This window comes from Peromyscus maniculatus, chromosome 1 (assembly GCF_049852395.1).
Source record: "Peromyscus maniculatus bairdii isolate BWxNUB_F1_BW_parent chromosome 1, HU_Pman_BW_mat_3.1, whole genome shotgun sequence".
Classification (NCBI taxonomy): domain Eukaryota; kingdom Metazoa; phylum Chordata; class Mammalia; order Rodentia; family Cricetidae; genus Peromyscus; species Peromyscus maniculatus.
This window is the reverse complement of record NC_134852.1, coordinates 66321197-66344101: the sequence shown is the minus strand read 5'-3', so window position 1 is coordinate 66344101 and position 22905 is coordinate 66321197. Positions and strand designations below refer to the sequence as shown.

General features: G+C 42.7%; 1 protein-coding gene across 1 annotated transcript in view; it reads right to left on the bottom strand.

Annotated features, from left to right (window-relative positions):
• Oca2 (OCA2 melanosomal transmembrane protein) overlaps positions 1-22905 on the bottom strand; it is a 274614-nt gene that overhangs the window by 237568 nt on the left and 14141 nt on the right. Inside the window, exon 3 of the mRNA XM_076565552.1 lies at positions 2972-3067. Coding sequence (XP_076421667.1) covers positions 2972-3067 — 96 coding nt within the window. The remainder of the gene's footprint in view (positions 1-2971; positions 3068-22905) is intronic.

Genomic DNA, 22905 nt, shown 5'->3' with positions numbered 1-22905 from the left:
CACTGAACGTGCAGGAGCACTCACTCGCTAGCTAGCCCTGTCCCACGTATCCCGCAACAGGGTGATTTGTGTTAAGCTCTCCTCTTTCCATGATGGACTGTAGGAAAGTTGTCCACCTGCTTTCCCACACAGCAATGTGGCAGTGTGAAGGAGAATGAACAATATCAACATCAGCTAATGAGGGTTCAAGGCTGGGGTCTGTATTTACAAGGGCACATGGGAAGGAATCATAAACCTTTACCTAAATTTTATGTGAGCACCTCATTTCCCTCATGGCTGATTGCTTGAGATCCTTCAGTGCAGATGCACTTGACCCTTGAAAGGTTGTACCAAAGAGTCTTTATATTGATCCACAGAATGTTCATTGATGGCAATTTTAATCTTAATATAGCTGAGATCTGGTGTCACATGTTCATTTAGTCAGGCATTGCGATTCTCAACACATCACGGTTTTAAGACTTTTTCACATAAAAAATAATAACAATCTTATTCTTAAGGAAAAACATAGAGATAGATATCAGGTTGGCTTAACCACAATGTAGTAGCCAAGATAAGTGATTTTGGAAATAGTTATCTTTTCAAGCGATTTTGCGACTGGAGACTGTCCATGTGTGAAAAATAGTATCCCCTTCCTCTTAATTGTTGGAGGAAAAAACCACAGCTGCAGCTTCTTAAAGAAACCGCTTTCTTTACGGAGAAGCAGCACATTGCTGCTTACACTGTGCACAGCAGCACTGTGTACTGGCGTGTGCTGAGGATTCTCCCCATCTGCTCCAGAGTCTTCAGTTGTACCAGCATAACTGGAGAGCTGAAGCTGACCCATCACATGTGGTGAGTGACCACCCTGTTAGTGCGGGCAAGGGGCATTCTCCAACCCTGTGCCACTGCCCTCCATGCTCTGAAATGACATGGGTCCTTCTGTAAAATTACAAAGCAATTGATGTTTTCATAATAAACCACTGGTCATATTGAAATTGTAACAGAGGAAACGTGGTTTAAAAAAAAACAGAAAAGTAGACAAAAGATTTTCCTAACACCAATAGCTTTTTCTTAATTTTTTATTTTATTTACATGTTCTTTGAGTTTTCACACATGTATACAACGTATTTTGACCATATCTACTCCCTACTTAGCCCTCCAAATTCTCCCAGAACTCTCCACATTCAACTTTCCAACCCAACTTCATATCATCTTTCCTTTGTTACCTACTGGTTCCAATTAGTGCTCCGTGGGCGGGGGGGCGGGGGGAGGTAGAGAGCTATCCACTGAGTGTGGAAACCCGTGAGAGGCCACATCCCTTAAGAAAACTGACTCTCCCTCCCCCAGAAGGCACCAACTGTCGACAGTTCTCAGCTAGAGGTGTAACTTCATGACCCTCACTCATCTGTGTGGGAACAGACTGGTTTGACTTCATGACCCTCGCTCATCCGTGTGGGCACAGACTGACTTGATCTTGTGTACCTCTTTGACAGGCAGCCAACACCGTGGTGAGTTCATTCAGTGGTCCTGTACCATCCAGAAGACAAGGTTTTGAAACAGTTCTCCCCGGCCTCTGATTCCTTCTACCCTCTCTTCTATAATGTCCTCTGAATGTTGGGAGGAGAGAGGCATATAGATATCCCCATTTGCGGCTGAGCATGCCATAGCAGCTTATTCTCTGGGCTTCAACTAGCTTTTCTTGCCAGAGCAGTCATGATAGTAGTTCTCGGGGTTGACAGCTGAGTGAGACTGATGATGTCGTTTCTCCTCCAGCAGTGTGTATCACACCTTCCAGCACTGTAGGAGCTAGCCAGTTGAGACAAAGCTTCCAATCATTACCAGGTTGACTGCTCTGTGTTCTATGGATGGGCTCACCAGGGTATATGGGCAGCATGAACTGGACTCAATGGGTTGCTGTTGTTTTTAGTGAAGACACAAAATGGAGTAGGTAAGGAAGGAAGTGTGGATGTGAGGAATGTTGGAAAAGGGAGGTGAATATGATCAAAATATATTGTATGAAATCTTCAAAGAATTAATTTTAAAAATAAGCTTGAAAAAGAGGCTTCTGATGTGAGATGAAAGCTGCATTAACCTATGGGTTGAAGGATAAGTATTTCAAAGGCATTTGAATGCTGTGTTTTTAGCAAAATAAGAAGAGGAGGGTATGTATGACCACCCCAGCCACAGAGTCTTGGCCAGGCTTACAGTATCAGATATGATCCTCTCCTGTGGAATAGGCCTTAAATTTAAACAGAAAGCTGCTGGCACCCCAGAAAGTTTGTGTCATAATTGCACCAACTGGCATATCTTGCCGGGCTGGTCATTATTGGAGCTCACAGGGTTGATTGCCAAGTAAGCCCACCACCAATATCTTCATTCACTACATGCCAAAGAAAAAAAGGGAGAACATCTTGTAGGCAGAGTTGCCTCGAGTTTTGGCTTCCAGCTTGCTCTGGCTCCAGCATGAGGTCAGCTGACATCTAAGCCCTGTCTCTGTGTGCCACATGCACAGGACAGGTGCTTATACATTGGTTTTGTAGTGAACTGCACATTTGAAATGTGTCAGCTCTTAATAGCTGAGCAAGTAATTCAAGAGGAATAACTAAAGAAATGTGTGGAATGTTTGCTTTCAGCTACTTCTTAGGGATGGAGTAAAAGAATTAAGCCATGCTCCTGTGGAGAAGGGTTAAGCCTATGGGTCAATGAGACAGCCTGTCAGAATTGCGTGCATGCATGAATGTATGCATTGCAAGATCATCATTCCAGGGTTATGCCCAAAGCCACTTGAAAATTCACAAGCCACAGAATACGATCCCAAATCACAAATATCTACTCTAATGGACTCTCAAGGATCTAGCAGAGATCAAACATGCCAAGTAAAAGTTCTTATCTCAGGAGACTTCTCCATCATCTGTGAAACAAACCATACTCAGTACCACAGACATTTTCCAGAAAGTTATTAATTTAATAAAAAGGGGAGGGGGAAACTCACCTTTTCTTTTGTGAGGAATTCCAGAGCAGAGGAGTGTCTTCCTTAAAGCAAAGGTCTTTGGAACTGGAGCTGAACTGAGACAAAGGTGAATAAGTCCTGGGAAAGACAGGGAAGGATCCAGAATCACTGAGGTAGAATGATGCTTGCTGGAATGGAGTGCTCAATTCAGACACAAATGAGGTCTGCATCGCCAAAGTTCTCTCTGAGCAGTGAAAGCTAAAACTTAGGAGGGACGGCTAGAGGGCTCTCCTTTCCAGCTTAACACAGATCAAAAGTACAAAGCAATTCTCATAAGAGAGACCATCTGCCAGGGGACTGATCCTTTGGGGCTCACTTTAGCAGATGACCCAGCACTTTTCATCAATAAAAACATTAATGTCCAGTGGGTCTCTTTCTTAGGTAGAAAAGTCTGTCTCCTGAAATCACTTGGAAAATGTCCTGAAATCTTAGGTAGAAAAGTCTGTCTCCTGAAATCTCTTGGAAAATGTCCTAGTGGCTACCATCAGAAGTCAGGGCAAACAGGTCAGAATGGCTCTCAGAGAACATGGCATTGTAGCCGCAGTTGAAACAAAGTAAAGTTTGCCCTGGATAGGATGCCCATTTGCTATGTTGGCCTGTCCAGTGGAGGAAGGGCCGCCATAAAGGCATCCCTCAAACCAGAGACTACACCATGTACCAACGTGCACACATAAAGTTAGAGGAGTTTTCATGAGAGGTTAAAGAAACCATTTTCCTACCTAATTACCTTATACACTGGTGCCTTCCTTCTCTTATGGAGCCCATATAGTACACAGGTGCTGTGGCCACCATGAAACATTCACCCAGAGGAATAACAGTAATTCTTTCAGGTTATAAATGAACAAATGACACCAAAGAAGGAATTTAAGAAAAATAATCCTGTTTGCCTTATTTCACGTAAGTGTTTACCTGGTACATGGACCATAAGACTCTTGTCTTGTGGAGAACTGAAAAGTCATGCTCGTCCCCTGTGTCTAACAGCACCTACCATATCTCAAGAAAGCGGTCTGCCTAGAACAAGTGTGTGTGTTCTGAGCTTGCCCTGCACCATTTCCTATAGAGAACAGAGGTGCCCAAGAACCCTGCTCACAGGCTGTTAAAGACAAGGGAACATCAGGATAGAAACATTAGGTAGATTTCTTGGCTTAGGACACCAAAAGGGGAAAGTATGGGGGCTGGAAATATTGCTCCGTGGTTAAGAACAATGACTGCTCTTCCAGAGGACCCAGATTCCATTCCCATCACCCACATGGCAGCTCACAACCATCTGTAATTCTAGTCTTAGGAGACCCAATGCCCTCGTCTGACCTTTAAGGGTACCAGGCACACATATGATGCACAGACATAATCAAGTAAAACATCTATACACATAAAAATAAATAAGTTTTCTAAAGGAAGGCAAAGAAGAATTCTGCCTGAGACATTTAACCCTTAGCATGCTTTTGCAGCTCAAACTGGCTTAACCGGTTTGGTGAGTCGGCTCCCCCATCTCCCATAACTGATCCAGAACGTCATCTGTTACATTTATAGAAGTGTCCCAGTGTGTCAGTCAGTATCCAGCTGCTCTCTGTTGCTGCCTGTGTGTTTACAGAGTACTTGTGGGAAAGCCGATTGTTGTAAGGACCTTGTTCAAATAATTTAACTACTCTGTGCCTCTAGTTTCTCAATCATGTGAAAAGAAACACACACATGTACACATACATTCACACACATAGTCACACACATATACACATACACAGATATATACATATATACACACATGCACACATACACGTACACATACATGCATGCACAAATGCTTTTGCTTTGTCGCAGTAAATAAGGAGATATTATAAGTGAAAAGTGCATGTGCCTATACTTACTTTGAGGAACTAGGAGACTGTAAAAGATGATAACAAATTAAACAATTGTACATAATTTTAGGATTCAGAGATCCTTACTGTTAATATTTTAAAAACTTCCTGTTAGTCTTTTTTTTAAAGGCAGGGTGGCCTAGAATGTGTAAGGTTGCGATATTATTGCCTTTACCAATCTTCTTTTTAATAATACTTTTATTTAATCTTTGAAATTGTATGTATTCATGCACTATATCCATCCACCACTGCCTCCCTCCAGCTTCCTCTCGAGCCTCCCTCTCCTTCCTATCTTCATGACCTCTTCTTGGTTTTGTTATTAATAATCTCCTGCATCCAATGACCTCTGCCTTTGTTCATGCCATCCACTTAGCAACCACCAACTGCCAATTAGTTTCTATGCCCAAAGTGAGTCCTCAGGGGTCCCTCCCTCCACCACCCACGCTGGAATTTTGACTGGCTTGATATTGCATGGGCCTTGTGCAGGTGACCACAGTCATTGAGTTGATTTATTTGTGCAGCAGCCAGGTCACATCCAGAAGTTGACTTTTCACAGCTCTCTTCCCCATCCATCCGGCTCTCACATTCATCCCACCCAGTCTCCCGCAAATGTTCCCTAAGCCGTGGATGGGATGAGTTAATATAGACAGTTTATCCACAGCTAAACACTCAGAGCTACTTATACTTGGCACTTCAGTCAGTTATGATTCTCTTCATAAACCACTCTCTACAGTCAAAAGAAGCTTCTCTGACCAAAGTTGAGAGCAACATAGATCTAAGGGTGTGAACATAAATATTTAGAAGGCAGTTTACAACACAACCAGTTAGCGTAACAACAATGGGTACTCGCCCCATCCAGGGCCTATGATCTCCCCAGTCATGGGCTTTTCAGCAGGTTTGGAGTACAAGGCATGCCATCTCTCCTGTGACGCAGGCCTCAAATCCGTCTGGAAAGAAATTGGTTGCTCCTGTAATAGTGATGCCGCTATTGCAATGGTGGGCACAGTTTTCAAGGAGGTCAGTATTGTAGCAGGCAAGGTCATGTCAGGTGAGGCTGTGAATGCTTTTTCTCCCCCCAGCAATTCTGCACAGCACTTTCTGTCTCTATGTGTGGCAGAAGTCTTAAGAGGTCTTATTAATAAAAACAAACCCAGAGCCAGATATTGGGGTGAATACTGGAAGATCAGAGAAGTAGAACAAGCCACAGCTTCCTCACCTCACCAGTTCCTCAGCTTATCCTGTTTCCTCAGACTGGATGCCTCTCAGCTGAACTGTACTGCTCAAAAGCCTAAAAGCTTAACCAGCCAAAAGCTTCTAGTTTCTGGTCTTCACACCTTCTATACCTTTCTGCCATCACTTCCTGGGATTAAAGGCTCTTGTTACCATGCCTAGATGTTTCTAGTATGGCCTTGAACTCACAGAGATCCAGATGGATCTCTGCCTCTCAGGTGATAGGATTAAAGGCGTGTGTGCCACCATTTTCTGGCCTCTATGTCTATCTAGTGGATGTTCTGTTCTCTGACCCCAGATAAATTTATTAGGGTGCACAATATTTTGGGGAACACAATATCACCACAACTATATAAGCCAGCAAGCAAGGAAATAGTTTCCTGTTCAGCCAAAGTTGATTTCTCCATGACCTGTGTTCAAAGTACATGGTGTCTCCAGCAATGGGATCTTATCAACTAGTTCTGGTGGACAACTCAGAACAATGTCAATAGCCTGTATTATTTTTGTGTCCCTCCTAGAGCCTCCCTAAACACTAACTCGTAGAGAAATATCCTGTGACTGACACTGAGATTTTCACTTAATAATCCATGTCTTCTGGGTGTACCATTGTCACCTACTCATGCAGGGTTATTGTGGAATATTGCTCTAACTATGTAAAGGTATGTTGCGTTTGTTTATGCTGCATTTGTTTAACAATGTAAAGATGCATTGCTTTGCCTGCCTGAGGCACCTGATTGGTCTAATAAAAAGCTGAACAGTCAATAGTTAGGCAGTAGAGGGATGGGTGGGGCTGGCAGGCAAAGAAACTAAATAAGAGGAGGAATCTAGGCTTGAGAGAACAAGAGAGAGAATGAGGGAGAAAAAGGCAGATGCCTAGGGCCAGACAGACAGACACAGAGGAAGCAGTGAAAGTAGGACATACAGAGTGAAAGAAAGGTTAAAAAAAAAAAAACCCCAAGGCAAAACACAGATAAAGAGAAACAGGTTAAATTAAGTTATAAGAGTTAATGGGACAAACATAAGATAAGGCCAAGCATTCATAACCAATATTAAGTCTCCATGTCTTTATTTTGGATCTGGTTGGCAGCCCAAAGAAAGCCTGCTACATGGGGTACTTCTGTTCAAACTAAAGTTTTATATACTATTATGTGTAGTATCTTTATTCATTTATAAACTAGCAGATTTCCATAAGGCTTCTTTATACATCCTTACTTTAAATTACCCACTCTCCACTTCTCTACTCTATCTCTCTGCCCCCGTCCCCACTTAAACCTTCACAAGGAGTATTCCCTCCTTAGGAAAGTAAGATACTCAAAAGCAGCCATATATACCAGGAAATTGAAAATGCCATACATATGATCAAGCAAATTCACACTTAGTAAGCAGTTGGAATGATCAAAGGCTCCTATTTCAAGCTGACCTTCAAACTCAAGTGTGGTGACATATTGTGTACCTTAATAAGTGTGCCTGAGGATTAGAGGACAGAGCTAGCCACTAGATTAGACATAGAGGTCAGGCAGTGGTGGCCACACACCTTTAATCCCAGCACTTGAGATCTCATGCCTTTTGCTTAGGAAGCACACACGCCTTTAATCCCAGGAAGTAATATGGCCGGGCAGAGAAAGGTATATAAGGCATGAGGAAACAGGAACTCACTCTCTTCAGGCTGAGGATTTCATAGAGATAAGAACTAGTGGAAGGCTGTTCTGCTTCTCTGATCTTTCAGCTCTCACCCTGATATCTGGCTCTGAGTTTTTTATTAAAAGACCATCTAAAATTTGAACAACACTTAAACATACCCATCTAACCAATAAGGGAGTGCCTCAGAAAGGATGTCTGCAAAACATGTCTGGAGATGTGGCTCAGTTGGTAAAGTTCATGCCTTGCACACATGAAGATCTAGGTTCAAACCTCAGTCCTGTATAAACCAAGTGTAGTAGTGTTCCCCTGTAATCCCAACACTGGGGAGGTATAGACAGGGAGAATTATAAGTTCCAGGCTGTCCATGTCTATATAGCAAATTCAAAGCCAGCCTAGTATCCATGAGACCCTATCTTTTAAGAAATGGACAAAAAAGTAAAGGCAACAGGTAAAATAAAAAATGAATAAAATTAGAAAGAAATCAATAAAAAGACTGAAATAGTCAAATAGGACCAAATAAAAATTTGGAGCCGAAAAAATATAGAAAATGTCATCTGAGTGTGTATGTGTGTGTGTGCACACGCCCATGTGTGCACTTGCATGCTCACCCATGTGAGCGTATGTGGAAGCCAGAGGCTAGTGATGTTGGAATATCTTCCTTAGTTGTTTCTTCACCTTCTATTTTGAGACAAAGTTTCTCACCAAACCTGGAACTCATCATTACCTAGGCTTCCCTGGTCAGCCAGGGAGCTCTCTGGATCTGCCCACCCCTGCCCTCTAGTGTGAGGTTAGGGCACATGCCACCAGACCTGACTCATGTGGGTGTTGCAGATCCAACCTTGGGTCATCAGGCTTGTGCAGTAAGCCATCTCCCAGCCTCACAAGAAACTCCTAACACCTAACTTAGCAGGTGAAAGACATGAGAAAATTTTAAAATAAAACAGAATCAAATATAGGAGAAAAATTTAAAAAGAAAGAAGATTATGTGAAGAGAGATTAGGGCACTTGTGGAATTGAATTATCCAATGCATACATTTTAGGAGTCTCAAGGAAGAGAGAGAAAAGAAGAAAAAAGTATTTGAAGAAATACTGAATAAAGAAATCCCAAGTTTTATAGAAGAAATAAATGTGGAAATACAAAAATCTCAACAAACTTCAAATAGCGTAAACACAAGAAATCCAACATGATATAACATGTGATGTTAAGCTGGTGAAGGCAAAATTGGTATCTTGAAAACAGGAAAAGAGAAATGACCCATCACACCTCAAAGATCATCAATAAGAACTCGTGGCAGAAATCCTGGAAAAGAAGCCTCATATGTATGTATTTAAAGTGCTGGGTGGAAAACACTGTCAACTAAAATGCTATGTCAGTAAATCTAGCCTTCAAAAGTGAGAAAGGAAGGAAGGCATTACCAGTTTTTTGTTTTGTTTTGTTTGAGACAGGTTCTCACTATTGACTCTGAATGGCCTGGAATGTGCTATGTAGCCCAGGTTGTCCTTGAATTCGGAGACCCACCTGCCTCTCCTCTGTAGTGCTGGGATTACAGGTGTGTGTTACCATGCCCAGCCCCATGTTTTTAAGTAGAGCATGGCCAGAACATCTAGCTCACAAGAAATGACTAAAAGGAGCTTTTCAGGTTGAAATGAGAAAGATACTAGGTCAAAGATTTAAAAAATGCTTCAATAATGCATTAAGGAAGGCTCACACAGGGCACAAAAATTCACAAAATTCATCAATATCTCATTAAGGAATAAAAAGAGACTTCCTCTTGGAGTACTGAAGACCAAGAGTGAATTTAAATTTGAATTCTTCACTTCTCTCTCTGTATCTTCTGTCTGTCTGTCTGTCTGTAGTTTGTGGTTTGTGGCCTGTCTGTATTGCCTGTTCCTAATAAAGGGCTTTGCTCTGTATTTATTGAACAGCACAGAAAATATGGTGCAGGTAAGGAATGAAGAATATTTTTCTACAAAAATCTTTGACAGAGTTAACAAGGGGAGAATGTACTTTCCTGACTCCAACTGACCCAGAATAGCACTCAAATCTCAAACAGATGTTATAAAGCTATACCCGCATGCTGCCTCCAACATTCATGGGGTGTCTGTTAAGGTGGCTTTCAACTTCTTGGCTGTTTTCAGCAAATGTTTTAACACAAATACGTTCTTCTCATCAGGAGTATGGATGAGTACATAGTTTAAGACTGAAGCTATGCAATTAGCTTAGGTTGTAAATCTATATGGGAAATCTAAGGCATGGTAAGATTGGTCACACTGCTATTGGAGAAATTATTTTGGCCATTCCATGTAGTTAAAAGGATATTTATTTAATGGTGTAACTCACAAATTAAGTGAAAGGTAGGTCGCAGAGTCTGGGGAAGGTGTATTGCAATCCAGCGGTGTTCTCCGGAGCCCTGCACAGTCCACCTTCACCATTCAGCGTCCCGGCACAGAGAGAGCGCTGGCCCATCCAGCTCTCGGGTCTCCAGGCACCTCCCCTCGCCCTGCCTTGTAGGCGTGACAGTTGCCAGAGTCTCAATGGGGGTTGGAACTTCCAGAGATCCAAGCTGGAATGGCTACCCACTACACACTGCCTTCTTCAAGGCAGGTTAAACTTAGTACACAATATGAGAGCAGATTGAGCACATAGTCATAAATGATCACGGGCGTGTTATTAACTTGACTATAGGGTCTGGCATAGTGTTTTCTGAAAGAGGCATTATCACAGAAGATCTCTGTTCAAGTGTGCATACAAGTAAACATAACAACTAGCATTATTATAACTTTTGTGCTTTACCAAGTGAACTCCCTCGAACCAACAAGATGATTGTTGAAGTTTATGATTCAATGAGAAGGTTAAAGTCAATTTAGGATGAGGGAGTAGTGAATGACTTGCCCAAGTGAACAAGAACTACATATATTCATAACAAAACCAAACATGCATTGCTATTCCTGCCAGCTTGCTGTTGAAGTGAGTGATTGCTCAATAAGTGCTAAAAATACACACACACACACACACACACACACACACACACACGTGCACACACACACATGCACACACACACCACATACATCCACACACACCCCACACATGCATACACACCCCATACATGCATACACACACCATACAAACACACACACACCCCACACATGCATACACACACCACACATGCACACACACACCCCACACATGCATACACACACCACACATGCACACACACACCCCACACATGCATACACACCATGCATGCACACACACATGCATTAAAGCACATACACCACACACACCACACACATGCACACACACCACACATATGCATACACATGCACACATACATACAAACTAGACACACATGTGCATATAAACGTACACACACATACCTCATATATGCACACCACACAAACACACCATGCCTACTCTCTCTGGATTTACATACAGGAAGTCAGAGAGAACCTTTCAGGCTAAGGCTTAAGAATTCCCCAGACATAAAAGGCATGATCCTTCCTTTTCAAGCTAGTGAGTGAAATGAAAATAGTGATGTTGGAAAAGTTGCTATAGTATCATAAGTGAGTTTTCACATCTCAACCCAGTGAGCAATGAACACATTATTCAAACATTTGTTTTAATTCAGAGGGAAAAAAATCATTCAGTTCAATTAGCCAGAAAGCCCAGAAAAGTGATCATTAATAATGTCATGGCTTGGGATTGGGGTAATTAATTAAGAGATAAGTATTTTTATTGCACATAAAATAAAAGCATGCCCCCCACACACACACACTGATGGGATATCTGCTTTCCAGGAAGATTAATGAGAGACTCCACCTATCAAGCGCATTCCAGCCTTGGTGTGGGAGCCCGTTTTCAGGTTCCTTGTGGCTTGACCCAGCAGGTCCGCATAGAGAGGATGATGAGGACCACGGGCCTGAGTGCAGGCGTCTGAGATGGTCTGCACTTGGCTGTGCTGCGGGGAGGTCTTTTGCTCCACCCCTTGGTGTCTCCATATATACCCTGAGGCAGAGACAGTCAAGGCCCGTTGGAATAGGTTCCAGGCCCTCTCTAGGCTATCCTTTATTTTCTATCTGTTTATCTCCACACTCTAAATCCTCCCGCTGTTCACACTCAGGAAAACTCTGGGGAACTGTGGGGTGGTGGGTAAACGCCCGCATCTTGGTACCAAGGCTCCCTCAGCTCACAGAGACATGAAGGGATACTGGAGTGCCAGCTGGAATCATTAGCCTTGCCCACCAGGCTGCAGAGGAGACTGAAGGCACCTCACAGAAGTTGCTATGTCTTGCCAGAGTAGACAGCCCTCTGGAATACCACATTTCTATATCAGGAATATGTGGAGCGTTTGCTCAAGAGTGATGTCTCACTTAGAAAGAGAAACATGTTTTTAAAAACATTATCCTAAGCATTCCTAAGTTAAAAATCAATAAAACATTCCAGGGCATCTATGTAAAAGAATGAAAACAGATACCAAAGTCTTTCTAAAGTGGACAGCAGATTCAGTCTACCCCTCGTTTCCAGGATGATCCTGCCAGTGGCATACTTTGGTATACAGTAAGAGGTCCATTTCACTGGTTCTGCATCAACTACTTAGAGTGTTTGCATCAATACTAAACATGCACAGACAGAGTTCCTCGTCATTGTTCCCTAACCAGTGTGGTATAACAACTCTTCATATAGTTTTCTCGTTGCATTAGGTACTAGAAGTCATCGACAGGTGAATTAAAGTCTACAGGAGAATACAGGCTCTATGCAGATGGCCCACCATTTTATGTGAGGGACTTGAGCATCCTTAGGGAACACAGGAACCATTCCATGCAGATACTAAGGGATAACTGTGTTTCCTAGGCTCTTCTTGAGCATATGTTAACTTATCAGGATAGAGCAGGCCTTTGTCCTGGGCTAGTAAAGGCCCAGCGCCAGCCTTAACTGGTGGCTCAGGATGGAAAATAAAGACAGAATCAAAGTTTGCAGTCACAACTCTCTCTGCATGTGATTCAAGCCTTGGATCCAGGTAAAGTTTCAAGGATTTTCTGTCTGGCCTTTTTTTTCAGTAGTTACCAAGAGAAGGCATTAAGATCTCTGTGATTCCCTCCTGTGTTAGGTCAGTTTCTGCTTGAAGATTTTGAAGCCCTGTGGCTAAGTGCACACGCATCAACAATTACAGTTTTGATAAATTGACTGCCTCACAAGTACGATGTGGCCCCTTCCTCCCAGATAACATTCTCTCTCTATAATCCACTCTTTCTTTTTTAAAAGTCTTGTTTCATAAAACAACTTCTTCTAATTTAATTTCTGATAGCCTTCCCCTCCACTCTTCTTTTTAGACATTTTAGTGTCGTTGGCACTTTCTCATCTGTTTACTTTTAGCCTACCTGCTTTCATGCTTACAGTAGGCTTTTGTTGGTAGCATATAGTTCAATCTTGATATTTTTTTTATTCAATTATATGATTTTCCAAGGATAATGTCATTATTCATATATCTAGTCTTAAATCTACCAACTGAAGTCCGGGCAGACGGCTCAGTCTGTAAAGTGGTTGCTGCTAGAGTTTGCATCTTCAGCACCCACTTAAAAAATGAGATGTGGAGCAGCGCCTGTGATCCCAGCACTGACCAGACAGGGAACAGAGGAGCCACGGAGCTTGCTGGCCAACGAGTCAGTCTAGACAAACAAATGAGTTTCCGGTTCAGTGAGAGACCCTCTCACAAAAAGAAATAAGGTGGGGACATGATTGAGGCACACATCCAATGTAGACCCTGGGTTGCCCCATGCATTCACACGCATGCATCTGCACACACAACTATGCATATAAATAAATAAATAAATAAATAAATAAATAAATAAATAAATAAACAAAATGTGACATGTATATACAATGGAATATCATTTCCCCCATAAAAATGATTGGCACATACTATATTTTAGTGGGGTTTTTTTTATTTACTTGTCTTTTTATGATAAAGTTAATTTTTAAAAACCTTTAAAATTAAAAAATGGTGCATACTACATAATGAAGCACGTTCATCTACTGAGCAACTGAACAAGAAGTAAAAGAATATTTTCTGTATGGTTCCACCTTTATGAAGTAGCTATGGTCAGCAAATAGAGACATAAGGTAGGTTTTTGGTACCAATGCAAGAGAGAGGGTATGGGGAGTTACTACTTTAACAAATACAAAATTCCTGTCTAGGGTGATAAGAACATTTTGAAATTACATAGTTGTGATGATTATTCATCATAAGTCTAATTAATGTCACTAAATTGTACACTTTTCAACCATAATTCCAAAAATACTTATTAGAGAAAACCTGACCTCCTCAACAAATGGTGCTGATGTAACTGCCTGTCTACAAACAAAAGAATGAAACTCAGTCTGTATCTCTCACAATGGACAAAAAATTTCCACTTGGATCAAATAACTTAAGACTGAAAACAGGGGAACCGCTGGCGAGAAAGTAGGAAAAACACTTTGAAGAATAGGCAGAGGTGAGGAGTATGAGACTATGGCCCCTCAGTGACCTTACATCAGCAACAAAGGCACCCATGAAATTCAGCAGCTTTTATACAACAAAGGAGACCCACCACTGAGCAAAAAGGCAGCCCACAGAGTCAGAGAAAATCCTTGTCAGTTATCCATCTGACAGAGGATTGATATCTAGACTATACAAAAAATAAAAATAAAAACAAACAACTCTATGAAAAAAATGGACTCTTGAAATGAACAAAATGCTCTCAAAAAGAAGTACAAATTACCCATTATTTTCTCTCTCTTTTTTTTTACCACTTCTTATTCAATTTATTTTTTCATGTATGTACAAATGCAGTCAGAACTAAATGATGCAGTGTATAGAATGTGGTGATTATAAATGAACATTTTTATCTTTGGCCTTCTGGAATTAAAAGGTCTCGTAATGTCATTGTTGAAAAACCTGGTTTTTTCTGTCTTAGCATCCATCCTTTCTCCTTAGCACCCGGTTTCTCCCTATCCCCATGATGTCTCCCTCTCTCATGGTATTTTCTCTCTCTCTCTCTCTTTTTTTTTTTTTTTTTGGTTTTTCAAGACAGGGTTTCTCTGTGTAACAGTCCTAGCTGTCCTGGAACTCGCTCTGTAGACCAGGCTGGCCTCGAACTCACAGAGATCCACCCCCCCCACGCCCCGCGCCCAGTGCTGGGATTAAAGGTGTGCACCACCACCACCCCCGCCCCACCCCCATCCAGCTCGATCATTTTCTCAAGCACTCAACATCATTAGCAACCAGGGGGATACAAATTAAAACTTCAAGAGAATGTCACCATCTAGAAAATGTCAGAATGTCCACCATCTGGAAAACCAGTGACAACAAACTGGTGAGGCTACAGGAAAAGGGGAGCCTTTACTCACTGTGGGTGGGAATGGAATTGAAGCAACCACCATGGAGATGAGTATTGCGCTTTCTCACATGGCTAAAACTAGAAGTATCATACGCCCTAGCTATACCAGTCCCGTGCATGTACCCAAAGAGCTTTATATCCTACTATATGTTCAGAGACCTCCCCGCTCAGCCACGTGCATGCTGCTCTAGTCACAACAGCTAAGACATGGAATCAGCCTACATGTTCATCACATGAAAAAATGAAAAGATGGTACATACACCATGGGATCTTATTCAGATGTATAGCAAAAGGAAATTTTCAGGAAAATGGGTGGAACTGGAAAATATTATGCTAAGCGAGGTAAGCCAAGTTCAATAAGACAAATGCTGGTTGCTCTCACTCATACATGATCGTAGCTTTAGACTTTAAATGTGTGCATTTGAGTTGGAACCAGTGTGTATAGAGTGTGTAATGAGAGTGTAGAGAGGGAACACGACAGCAAAGGAGAGGTGCTGAGGAGGTGAAGAGTAGAATCTTCATGACACGAGAGTAGAAGGGACCAGTGATGAAGAGACTTAAGTGGGGATAAGGATGGAAGAATGTGGGGAAAGAGGGGTGTATGAGAGAGTCAAACAAAACTAGGGGTGTACGGTGGAAACATCACATGGAAAACTACTATTTTGAAAGTTAGTTTAAAAAACTATAATAGCCGGGTGGTGGTGGTGCACGCCTTTAATCCCCAGCACTCAGGTGGATCTCTATGAGTTTGAGGCCAGCCTGGGCTACAGAGTGAGTTCCAGAAAAGGCTCCAAAGCTACACAGAAAAACCCTGTCTCAAAAAAAAAAAAAAAAGCCTATAGCAATGATAATAATAATAACATAGTTTGAACACAAGTACTTTGTGTAGAGAGATAATGATAATTCCAGAAGGCACAGATTATTAAGCAAAAATCTCAGTGCCAGGGGCAAGATACCTTTCTAGAAATTATTAGTCAGAGGGGCCCTTGAGGCTCCCAAAACAATATAAGCTACTGACACTGCTCTTGATTCATGCCTACCAAAAATAGATAGTGCTGAAGACACTTCATGCTTTGGTTGCAGGACACAGAGAAATCAAGCTGGAAATGGGCTGGACGTTCAGTTCCCCACACTTACAGCCACTCCGCATTGCTAGGTGGTTTTCATAGTGCTAGAAGATTCTACCCTATGCTATTCAGTCTGGTAGGGGAGGAAATTAAGCAACAGCATTACCAATCTCTGAACTTTACCTGCTGTACCACTGAACTGCCAAGTGAGATATGCCCACTGATACAGCTGTGGTTTAGCTATTATGGGGGTCACCAACTGCTTTCTAACTGGACTTCAGGCCCGCTCCACAGGAGAGAATCCACGCCTGATACTATGAACCTAGTCACCGCCCCAGCAGGGAAGTTGCTACTCTGTTTTGCTACGTGGACCTACTGTGCCACTCAAGTTGTCTCCTGAATATTTATACTTATGCCCACATATTAATGCTGTTCCCTAATTAGAGAAGCTTGATTTTGCAAAGAATGATGGTGAGAAATTCATAACCAGTCAAAGTGCTGAAAATAAGTGACTGTTCAATGCTTATCCTTCTAACTCTCAGAGAACATCGTCAGAGAGGGAGCAGAAGAAATGTAGGAGCCAGAGGATGGTGAGCAGCGCTGTGGGAAGCTGTTTTCCAGACATGCTGTGGCTGTGACATCCATGGACTCAACAGCAGCTGCTCAAGATTTGAAAAGGTTTTGCCTGACAACATGCCAGCTCAGATGGGGAAGGGCTCATGAGGCTCCACCCTGCCTTGAGAAGTTGTTGGCAGTTGATGATTCCTAGAGCAGAAGGGGACACATTTTTTACAGCAGCATGGATGTGGTTCAGTTGCCAAACTCTAGGAAATATCCCTACCTGTGCTCATACAAGCAACCTTAATTAAACTCAATGAGTCAAAAAAGAAAAAAAAGGATGAATAATTGGGAAGAAAAAAGATTTTTGGAGGGAGATAAGAGAAGATAATGTGGTTAAAATACAATATATATATATATATATATATATATATATATGAAGCTGTCAAAAATACAATTTGTTTGAAAAAAGGTTAAAATGTCAAAAGTTTATATATATTTAAATATATAACTGCAAATGTTTATCATATCTAATATGTGTTTATAAAACAATATTTGAATATCAATATAATACATTTTATCACAATAACAGCAATTGAAAATGTATTTTAAAGTTTATAACATATAAGCTGGCATTTTATGATTTTATTTGTATATGTTTTGTTGTTCTTTTGAGCATTTCATACATGCATACAATATTTTTGATGATATTCACCCTACATTCCTTCTCCTAGCTTCTCCCAGATTCAGTCCCCACCCACAACCCCTTCCCAACTTTGTGGCCTCACTTTTTTTTTATAGCTCACTGAGTCCAGTGTGTGCTGCCAATAAAGAAAATTGACTCTTCCTCCCCAAGAAGCCATGAACTATCACCAGCTCCTCAGCTAGGGATGAAGTTCATGAGCTCCTCTCCCTTTATGCTGGAATGTTGCTTGATCTTGTGCCCATCTCGTGTGCCCATGAGTGGCCCTGTCATGTCTAGAAGACACTTGTTTTCCCATCTAGGCAGCCACTTCCAAATTACCACACAGAGGCTTATATTAATTGTAAATGCTCGGCCAATAGCTCAGGCTTATTGCTAACTAGCTCTTACATTTTAAGTTAACCCATAGTCCTTATTTATGCTCTGCCACATGGCAGTGCCTTTTATTACCATGACACATTCATCTCCTGCTCTCTCAGCAGCCGCCTGGCATCTCCTGACTCTGCCATTCCCCATCCCATCATTCTCAGTTTGACTTTCCCACCTAAGCTTATCCTGTTCAGCTATTGGCCACTCAACTTGTTTATTAAACCAATCACAATGACATATATTCACACAGTGTAAAGGAATATTCCACAGCAGACACTAATTCAGTCCAGTTCTCCCCAACCTCTGGGTCTTACAATAGTTCTGCTCTGTCTTCAGAAAGGGTCCTGAGCCTTAGGGGAGAGGTGTGATACAGATGTCCTACTTGTGAATGAGTCCCCTCCACAGACACTTATTCTCAACACTTTGACCTACATTAATCACTGTCCACCTCACAAAGAAATTGATGAGATCTGAGCGTTATACTAATTTATGAGTTTAAAGGTATGAATTTAAAGACAGTTTGATACTATATTCACTTAGCAAAACCACCATAGTAGGTTCACCTGTGAAGCCATGTGCTCCCTTGCCCATAATTCCCATAACTGACATGCATTTTCTCCTGTGGAACAGACCTTAAATCCATTCAGTAACCAGTTAGTTACCTTCCCTCTGCCCCACTTTCACTCCCATGGTCCCTTGTTTTAATTTAACATAATTTCTTTATTAAATCTGTGGGAATTTCACATCATGTACCCTAATTCCACTCACCTCCCAGTCACCTCATGTCCTCCCCTGACCCCTGCAGTGCCCCCCAAAAGCAAGTTAAAAAAAAAAAACAACCAATGCAAAACAAAACATGCAAACAAACAAAAACAAAAACCTCTTCACTCCTCCATCTTTCCTGCCTCTCCAACACTTCTTCATTCATTCTGGTGGCATTGGAAGCCACAGTGTGTCATACAGCATACACACACACATACATACACACACACACACACACACACACACACACACACACACACACACACACACTTTTGCCCAATTGGTTTTACTTGCAAATGTTCATTTCATTGAATCATTGGTCTGGCTCAAGGCCTCTGGTTTCTGGTACACCATCATCAATGGATCCTCAGTGAAACTCCTCTCAGATATCCCACAGTCACTCCAAGTTATGGAGATTCTGAGGGTATCATTTCACGGGACTAGTCCCTTCACGAGCTCCAGCAGGTCCTAGATAGGGTAGATATTAGGCCAACCCCAGGTGCAGCTGTGGGCCTGGGTGGCAGTTGAGCTGGTCAGTTCAGACCACTACGGCCACCCCCCTACAACTCGCCCATGAGGTTCTGGGCCAGCTCACGTGCTGCTGTGTCCAGTGAGGGGCAGGGTCAGCTATCCCAAGGCTATCAAAGGGCAGGGCCAACTAAGCATGGACCTCTGATTTCATCACACATTATTCCTATGGCCCCCTGAGATGTCACGAGCCACAGACATTAACATAGACCCCAGCTACAGCTGGACCATGGACCTAGACATGGCCCTTGGCAACAGCTTGAAAGATATGCTGGCTCTGGCTGGAAGCACAAGCCACTCAGATCAGGATGGCTTTGGTGGCATGGCCCCTGGACACCCACAAGGCCGCAGGTTTCTCAATCCTGGGCTTCTATGTAACCTGTGGTGGCAACACAGGCCTCAGATTTCAACACAGACCCTGGCTATGGTAGGACCACAGACCCAGACATGGTCCTTGGTAGCATCCAAGTCTGCATGTCACCACTGCCCCAGGTGTCAGTGCAGGTCACTCAGATCAGCATGGACCCAGCAGCATTGTGGCCCTCAAACACTAACATGGCCCCAGATCTCAGGCATCCACATGGCCTTTGATGGTAACAAGAACTTCGGACATCAACACAGACCCTGGCTGCAGTAGTGCCACAGACCTAGATAGACATGGCTCCCAGGTGCAGCTCTGCCCCAGACATCACCATGGCATTAGGGAGTAGCACAGGCTACTCAGATCTGCATGGCTCCAGCTGCAGCATGGGCCTCTGACACCAACATAGAATCAGGTGACTCACCTGACCCAGGGTATCCACACAGCCCTAAATTGCAACAGGAGCTACAGACATTGACTCAGACTCTGGCTGCTCTAGGGTCGTGGACCCGACTTGGCCCTCAGTAGCAGCTTAGGCCTAGATGATACCCCATGGTCCCTTTTTACTTTTCTTAGTATCTGTGGTTACTCCAAGTTATATACTCATATCTAATGACTCAAAGCTATGATTTAAAAAAAAGAGAGAGTGTGTGTCTTAGGATTTCTATTGCTGTGAAGAAATACCATGACCACAGCAAACCTTATAAAGGAAAACATTTAATTGGGGCTGGCTTACAGTTTCAGAGGTATAGTCAATTATCATCATGGCAGGAAGAAGCATGGTGTTAGAGAGGAGCTGAGAGTTCTTTATCTTGATCTGCAGGCAACAGGAAGTGAACTGTCTCACTGGGCATGTCTTGAGCATATATGAGATCTCAAAACCCACCTCTATAGTGACACACTTCCTCCAACAAGGCCACACCTCCTAATAGTGTCACTCTCTCTCTGGGCCTATGGGGGTCATTTTTATTCAAACCATCACAGAGAGAATATGTAGCATTTGCCACCTTCCTAAACCAATATAATTTCTAAATGCATTCTAAATAACTGTACTTATAACCACACATAAATGTAGCTTTCATCCCTCACCAAAGAATCTTCTTTTTGCAGCTAATGGAGAGCATTTTACAAACACACACACACACACACACACACACACACACACACACACACAAAATGGTCAGAATACAGAGAACACTAGACCATGGGGTGCTGAATCCCAATTGATATACCTACAACACAACACCTATTCCTAAGGTTCAGGGAACATCACAGAGGAGAGGGTAGAAAAATTCTAAGAGCCGGAGGACCAGGGAGTCTTCTGGAAGATGGTGTCTTCTATGTATGACAGGGAAATTGTACCAATGAACTCTCAACAATATATGGTTGCCTAAGCAAGATCTCCATAATGACAACATCAGTTGACATGCCAACATGGATGGAGGAAATCTCACAAGACCCTTGCTGTGGGATGCCTTTCTGTATGCTGTGAATATCTGTTGCTCTCATTGATTGATAAATTAAGCTGTTTCGCCAACGGTGAGGCAGAATAAGGTTAGGCAGTACTATCAAACTGAAGATAGAGATGAAGAAGGGCAGAGTCAGGGCAGCCACCTGCAGCCACAGAAGGAGCAAGATGCCAGAGCTCTGGTAAGCCATGGGTCATGTGGAGATACAAAGATTAATAGAAATGGGTTAACTTAAATGTAAGAGCTAGTTAGTAATAAGCCTGAGCCATTGACCAAACATTTATAATTAATATAAGCCTCTGAGTGATTATTTGGAAATGGCTGTGGTATGGGAAGAACAGAGAAAAGCCTCAGTTTACAGGCCCTACCACTAGATAAAGAGCTACAGACAATTAATGGATATTGAGAGAGAGACAGAGACAGAGACAGAGATAGAATCAATCCTCTCCAGTACCCTGGTAGGTACCCAATCCCAAGTGATCAGCCCTAAACACATACACATATGAGCAACATGATATGGACTCAATAGACATATGTGTGTGTGTGTGTGTGTGTGTGTGTGTGTGTGTGTACATACATACATATACACATATATATAAATCAATAATAATTTAAAATGAAGACACCATGAATTTGAGAGGGGGTGAGTGTTAGGTCTCAAAGAAACCCAGGGCAAGTCTCACTCAGTACCTGTGGCTCCTCAGCCCTTCTCACCTCACACCCTACCCTAAACATCTCCAACCCAGGGGCTGCGCTTCACTTACCTTCCTCCAGCTTCTGATCCCTCTGTAACTCAGTCATTCCCGCTATGCGGCCTCTGGGCTCCTGCTTTTTCTCTTTGGCTCTTCTTGGTCCAGGCTCATCTTTCATCCCCCCATCTCCTCTCCTCTTCCTCACTCACTCTTCCCTCCCCCCATGGCCCGGTTCAGCCTGGAACCTTCCAGATGCCTCTGGCTGTTTCCCCTTCATGTCTACAGCAAAACCTTCTCCTCAACCATTCTTTAGGAGCAGTCACATGCTCCTTGTTCATTCAGTGAGGAGGACATGGGCAGAGTTGGAGTAGAGTAGAAATGCTGTAAACATAGGACTTGTGTATGAAATCCCCAAAAACATTAAAACTTTTCAATTAAAAGAGAAAGAGGATTCCGAGTTTACCACAAGCTTATGAAATCACAGATGTCAAAGACACTGTGAATTGTACACCAGATGGAATTAATTAACATTCCAGCTAATGACTGAGGAAAGAAATAGCTATTTGGCAACTTACAAACGACCAGCTCTCGCAGCTGTGTGGTAAAGACGGTGCGGCTGCAGAGAGGAGGCTGCATGGCCTCTCTGCACTCAACATTCTAACTGTAGGCACTGGCGGCCTCAGCGCAAAGCAAAGGACAGTACAGTTCCAAAGGGAAACAAGCAAGAGTTGATTGGGAAACATGAAGATAAATTACAAAAGAATGGCATCCATCAGATATTTGTAAATAGACTGGAGGCAAATAACAGCTGTTACTGCAGTGACCCCGCACTACTATCCCTGCAACCCTGCACTACCATCCCTGCAACCCTGCACTACCATCCCTGCAACCCTGCACTACCATTCCTGCAACCCTGCACTACCATCTGTGCAAACCTGCACTACCATCCCTGCAACCCTGCACTACCATTCCTGAAACCTTGCACTACCATCCCTGCAACCCTGCACTACCATCTGTGCAAACCTGCACTACCATCCCTGCAACCCTGCACTACCATCCCTGCAACCCTGCACTACCATCCCTGCAACCCTGCACTACCATCCCTGCAACCCTGCACTACCATTCCTGAAACCTTGCACTACCATCCCTGCAACCCTGCACTACCATCCCTGCAACCCTGTACTACCATTCCTGACTTTGTTTTCCGTGCTAGGGACTGAGCCCAGGGTGTGCTAGGTAAGCACTGTACTGCTGCTATATTTCCATCCATGTCTGCATTTTTTTTAAAAGCTCTAATATGGCTAGT